A 6383-nucleotide genomic window follows, 5' to 3' on the forward strand; every position below is an offset into this window, starting at 1 on the left:
AATAGTTCCCTTTTTGAAAAAAAAATATAGCCAACACATTTTCTTTGTTCTACAGTCATTTTGAACATCTGAGTTCACACATTTTTATATTTGAGATTTGTTTGAACACCCATTGACCTTTATGATCTGTCATCTCCATATTATGCAGCAAAAATTTAAAAATATTTTATTTCATTACATTTGTCTTGAGTTTATGAATGTTTAAACTTTGTTTGATCTCATTGATTAACTTGCTCCAAAGTTTAGTGCCATAGAAACTTTTCTTTGTGTCTCAGTTTGATTTTGAAGTTCCCCCGGTTTCAGTAATATACAAAATTTAAATTAAATAGATAAATTAAAGAACATAGCCTTTGCGAAATTTACTTTGTATTGCTTTTTCTTTTTTTCTCTCATCATTGAGATGTTTTTTTTTTCCTTTTTTGCTTTCCATTTGTGGGCTAGCACACAAAATACAAGCTGATTTAAGATTTATAACCATAATTATTATTATTTTATACATTTTTTGACACAGAAGACACATATATTTGTCAGTATGTAAACATTGGAGACACTTTATTATCAGTGTTTTGGTGTGATTATTCTGGATTATATGTATTTTATGTGTTAACTTTTGTGTTTTTTGGTACTGTTCTGTTTATACCTGCTCCTCTGCAAATTAGCTGTTAGCTAGATGGTCTTTGGACATGGCATCGGCTTCATTGGAAATTGTAACTGTTCTTTTTTTCATTCTGTCCCTTTTAAATAATATTTTTTAAGTTTGAATTTTTATTTTTTTTACAAACAATGCTATCCAAAGTGAAATTATTGTTATTAGTAAATGTAAAATAATTCAGGGTGTATTTTATTTGATATTAAATGAAAAAATAACGCTTTTAATGGTCAGTAATAATAATAATTTCAGATTTTGTTAATTTTTGCTGTTATGTATATTGTTGTTACATCTTCTTCTTCGTCACCTTTCGGCTGTTGTTACATCAAATACCGTAACTTTGTTTTAAATAAATAAATATACTGAGTTGGCTCCCTTTCCATCTGACTGAGGTGCATGAAGTAAATGTTCGGTCGATATTTCAGATGGAAGTTCTAGTTTCAGTTTTTCTGTCCGGTCCTTGAACGCACCGTTTAGGTGTCCTTCCAGCTGCCTGCAGGAAGCCGTCCATGTCCCAACCATCCGCCGCGCCGCTTCTGCCCTTCAAAGCTGGACTTTCTCCTCGTCTCCGGGTCGCGGCGCGAGTCCCGCGCTGCCTTTTCATGCCGTTTCTCCGTTAAATCTGCTCGGCGGTCTCCGTTCACCGGCAGCGATGCAGGAGCGACGCGTTCTGTCGATCCAGAGTCACGTCGTCAGGGGATACGTGGGGAATAAGTCTGCGGTTTTCCCGCTGCAGGTAAGCCGGGGATCATACCTTCACCTCTGAGGGAGGGACGGGGGTTAACGGTCATTTTTACGGTCACGCGCTCGCTCCGAACGTGACTTCCCTGTTTGGGGTTTTGGCGGATCGTCACACCGAATTTTCCTTCATTTTCCCATTTTCTTTACTAACAGTTAAATGAAAATCTTGTAGTTTGAAGGTGATGACCTTTGACCTCTGAGGGCCCCCCTCTTTCTTTGCTTTTTCAGAATAATTAATTTATAAAAGTTTAGAAAATAAATAATGAATCTGTCCTAAATCATTGCAGTATTCCATGCAAACATATGTGTAAATTAATAATATCTATATTTCTACATTTTGTCCGAGCATCGAGTTGACTCTTACTCCATTGAGTTCAATGGCAGTCAAGCTCAGGAGTTGAACTCCTGAGAAGCTGAAAGATTTGTCTCTTCACTGTTGAATCTTTTATTTTGTTAAGTGGGTGTCTTGACCTCCGACCTCCAGCTGGTCATTCCCAGAGTGCTGTGCGCAGCTGGAGCCTATGCGTGTGTTTTGTCAGCTGACGGAGCGCTGCTTCTTCCTCAGGTGCTGGGCTTTGAGGTGGACTCCATCAACTCGGTGCAGTTCTCCAACCACACAGGTCAGCAGACGTTTGTTCTCCGGAGGGCTGAAGGAGGAGCTTCAGCTTCATGCACTAACCGTCAGAGTGACACTGTAGAAAGACGGTCGCGTCACTTCTGTCCTCGAGTTTCAGGAATGTTTCAGCTCGACTAAAACAAAAACATGCAGGTTTGAGACGGTAAACGTCTCATTTATTTTGGAAAATAAACCATGGAGGGATGTCCTTCCTGTGGTGGAATAGTGAAGGTTACACGTGCAGATTTATCAGCTGTTTGGTCTCAAACTTGATGTAATGCATTTCTGCGGGGGGGGGAGGTCTGAATTCCTTCTCTACTCACTACATAGTGCATGGTGTCCAAAGTCGGCCCTCGAGGGCTAGTTTTCTACAAGTTTTCCAACCAACCTGTCATTGAAGCTCCTTATTGGCTAAACACACCTGGTCCAGGTGATAACAGGGTTGATTGGATAAACCAGCCGGAGGCCGGCCCCCCGAGGACTGAATCTGGACACCCCTGAAATTAATTTGGTAAAACTTTCTGACTATTTCAAATTTCTGGAAAAGTCTTTGAAAAAACCAGAGTGTATAGATGCTCACTAGAATCTAGACCACAATGCATTGTGTTTGAAGGTTTTTTTTTTTTGTATATCATCCCAGTTTTCATTGTGGATTTAGGAAAATCTTCATTTTTATTAGATTTTTACTTCAGGAAATCTGTGATGTCATATTAGCCTTTAAAAAAAAGTGAGTTCAAAGAACTTCTTTTAAAATGTAGGACTCTACATCATCTTAGACTATATAATTTTATCATTAGGATGCAGATTTAACTCTTGTGAAGTCAAATGAAACTGTTGGAATCCGAGCTCCTGGTAGGATAGCTGGTCAACTCGAGTCTGGAATGCTGCACGCTCCAGCAGCTCCACATGAACTTGGCCGACTCATGTGACCTGAAACGAACGGATTCGGGACGTTTTCAAGCATCGTCTCGTTTTCATGGATGTGGATTCAGAAGTCCAGCTTCAGATGTTACCGAAGGCTCAGAAAAACAGTCGGGGTGAAGCGGTGCAGCTCACGCTGCGATGATGGGATTATTTTCTCAGGTCCGAGCGCCAAAGCATGTGAAGAATGTTCTTCCACCACGGGGGCAGACGCATTTACGCACGAATCGATATGAACCCACGTCTGCGCTCTTTCAAGAGGAACGAACTGGGAAGGCCGGGCTGCAGAGGAGGACCTCCTCTCTGGACTTTCTGCATTTGCAGGCAGAACCGGTTCTGTGAGCTCATTCAGGGAGAAGAGAACAAGAGGAGGAGCTGGAGCACACAGCACGTCTTTCAGCGGGTTTGGGGCCCCCGCTCCTCTGCAACCAGGCCAAAGAGCACTCCGGGAGGGGGGGCAGATCCACTTAGCAGTTTTACGTAACCGGAGTGATGCAGCGAGAACGCTTTGGGGAATGTTTGTGTGTTTGGAATCATAAAGCAGAGATGTCAAACTCAGTCGCACAAGATGCAAAGATCCAAAACACATCTTAGGTCGCGATAAACATTTATTAAACACTAAAAAATGTTTTTTTTTTTAACTTTAAAATGTTAACTTTCTAACATAATTATGAACTAGATATATAGCAATACCTGCAATGATGCTAGTGGGAATGATGGAAGCTGAATTTAGCCTCTGAATATTAGCTAAACTCAAAACAGCCTAAAAAACGATTAAAAAAGCCTAAATTAGCCAAAACGGCTAACATGTAGCTCAAATATTAGCTAAACTCCAAAAAGCCTTTAGGCTAGAAAAAAAAACTAGGTTAGAAAAAACTAAAAATAAATAAATAAATTTGCCAAAATAGCTAGCATTTATATAGCATCATAACTTTTTAACATAATTATGAATAATAAAAAGCAGGAATATTATTCCAGAATAAATCAACTTAAAGCTTAAATAACTTTAAATAATTTACTCTCCATAAGAATATATTTTGTCAAAATTAAACAAGTTAGAAATGAGAACAAGATAACATCAGATCATTAATAACAATAAAATAAAAGGATCTGGAGGGCCGGATAGAATTACCTGGAGGGCCGGATCCGGCCCCCGGGCCTTGACTTTGTCAGAAAGGAGGTGTGTTCAGAATAAAATAGACTCTTCAGCCTTTTGTTTGAGGGGGTTGGACTAAATCCAGGTGGGTGTGTCCTCCAGGTTACGCCCACTGGAAGGGACAAGTGCTGACCGCGGAGGAGCTGAACGTTTTATACGAGGGCATCAAGCTCAACAACGTTCACCACTATGACTACATCCTCACTGGTGAGTTCATGAGGCGTTCGGGTGCGTCCGTACATCACAGGCTCCTGATGCTTGTCCTCTTCAGGGTACAGCAGGGACACGTCCTTCCTGGAGACGGTGGTGGACATCATCAAGGAGCTGAAGAAGGCCAATCCAGGCCTGGTGTACGGTGAGTCCAGCTTCTGGTCAACCAGAGGACTCCGTTCGTTTCCTGACATGATGGAACCTCTCCTCTCTTCTGCAGTTTGTGACCCTGTTCTGGGAGACCAAGGTGCAATGGTAAGACTTGAGTTCTGCATCCTTCATGTTGGGTTTTAGGTTTTAACCATAAATGTAAGATTTAGTGTTTTTTAATGTTATAACATTCAAAATGTTCTAGAGTTCTGTTTGTTTCTTCCAAGGTTTCTGTGGAGTTTCAAAAATCTAAAATACACAAATAGAAGTCCAAAAACATCCTAAATGTGTTAAATTTAATGTGATGGATCAAAGATTGTTTCTAAGTGAAGATGCCCCACTCCACATACATTTGACAGATTTGGTGTAACCCACTTTCTGTGGAAGGGGTGTGGATTTCCAAAACTCCTGATTGATGAGATTGGTTGCCATAGTAACAATTGTTTTGACTGACTTGGACCCATCACTGTGTAGTGATGTCATCTGGCCCCAACATGGCGACATCCATATTGTGAAAAAATGGTGACTAAATTGACTTCGTTTGTTTTTGTTTTTTTTTCATAAACTTTATTGAGCTTTCTTTCAATTTACAAATGTTCTCATTCAGTTGTGCATTTTCATAACAATAGGCAACAGAAAACACTACAAGTACACCTGTGGCACATCAACATAAAACATGTCACAATATATAAGTGTAAACTCAAAAAAGTGAAAAATTATGCAGTTATTTTCAAATATTAAATGTTCTTGAAGCCTTCAGATTTTGCTTGTGTTCTATTGTTTTATAATATGATTTAATCTCCAAATAAAAAAAATTAAAATTGGGTTGTTAATTTGACCTTTTACATTTGTAAATATGGAATTCCCCCAAAATAATAAACAATTGAATAACACAAATTCAATTCTTGGATAAACCATAAAAATCAAAATACGACATGACATCAAAAGTATTAATTCTTATATTAGGATGGGTCTGTTATGCTTCACAAAGATGGTCTATAAGCGAGAGGAGTGCTCACTCCTACCAGCTAAACACATTGACATGACCCCATTGACTGTACGTCACAACTGGACTGAGTAAGAGTGACGTCATCCATAGAGGACTTCCAGCTCCAATCAAGTGAAGTCAGTTTAGTCGCCATTTTTTCATGAACGAGATGTCGCCATGTTGGGGCCTGACGTCTTCACTAAGCAGTGATTGGTCAATCAAAGTCATCGCTACTATGTCAACCAATCGGGAGTGTTGGAGTGCTGAAAGTGGGCAACACCAAATCTGTCAAACGTGTGTGGAGTGGAGCATCTTCACTTAGAAACCATCTTAGACCCATCAGAGTGAGCCCTCCTGTCGCTTATAGACCATCTTTGTGAAGCGTGACAGACTCTGCTGGTTGAAATGATCGATCTTCAGAGTTCGTTCCTTTAGATGAGCTCATTTTGGAACATGACGGTTTCCTCAAAGTGTAAAAGTTCCTGCAAGAACGTCCCGACCTGCTGCTCACCCGTCAGCTGGATTCATATTTAAAGACAAACATTTTTTTTCAACTGTACATTTATTGAAGTGATTTTGAATACAATACAAACCTTCACATTCTGTCATGTTTTTATTTTGGGGTAAAATGTCCAGATTATGGTCTTCAGCCGTGTATTTCTGCCGCGTCATACCTGCAGTAACTCTAACATGACTCGCTGCTTTTCTCTTCTGTTCTTCTTCTTTTTTAAGCTTCTTCCGGTTTGTTCCATTTCTTGTCCATATTGTTGTTGATCTTTGATGTAGACTAAGCCCCGCCCCCATTTATTACACATAGAAAGTCACGACTTTTAATTTAAAAACAGAATGTTGGTATTTACTGTACATTTAAAAAGATCAAATGTTGGTGAATTTGGGGATAGAATTTAAAAACTAAAAGTTTTTACGAATTATCTGCAGTTTTTACTTTTTT

At 39.6% G+C, this 6383-nt stretch overlaps 1 protein-coding gene across 1 annotated transcript in view; it reads left to right on the forward strand.

The window, feature by feature from the left end:
• Nucleotides 1-279: 279 nt before the first annotated feature.
• LOC112154750 (pyridoxal kinase) overlaps nucleotides 280-6383 on the forward strand; it is a 9468-nt gene continuing 3364 nt past the window's right edge. The window contains exons 1-5 of the mRNA XM_024285894.2: nucleotides 280-1385; nucleotides 1956-2010; nucleotides 4186-4290; nucleotides 4355-4438; nucleotides 4514-4548. Coding sequence (XP_024141662.1) covers nucleotides 1302-1385; nucleotides 1956-2010; nucleotides 4186-4290; nucleotides 4355-4438; nucleotides 4514-4548 — 363 coding nt within the window. The 5' untranslated portion in view covers nucleotides 280-1301. The remainder of the gene's footprint in view (nucleotides 1386-1955; nucleotides 2011-4185; nucleotides 4291-4354; nucleotides 4439-4513; nucleotides 4549-6383) is intronic.

The sequence above is a fragment of the Oryzias melastigma genome, linkage group LG21 (assembly GCF_002922805.2).
Source record: "Oryzias melastigma strain HK-1 linkage group LG21, ASM292280v2, whole genome shotgun sequence".
Taxonomy (NCBI): Eukaryota; Metazoa; Chordata; class Actinopteri; order Beloniformes; family Adrianichthyidae; genus Oryzias; species Oryzias melastigma.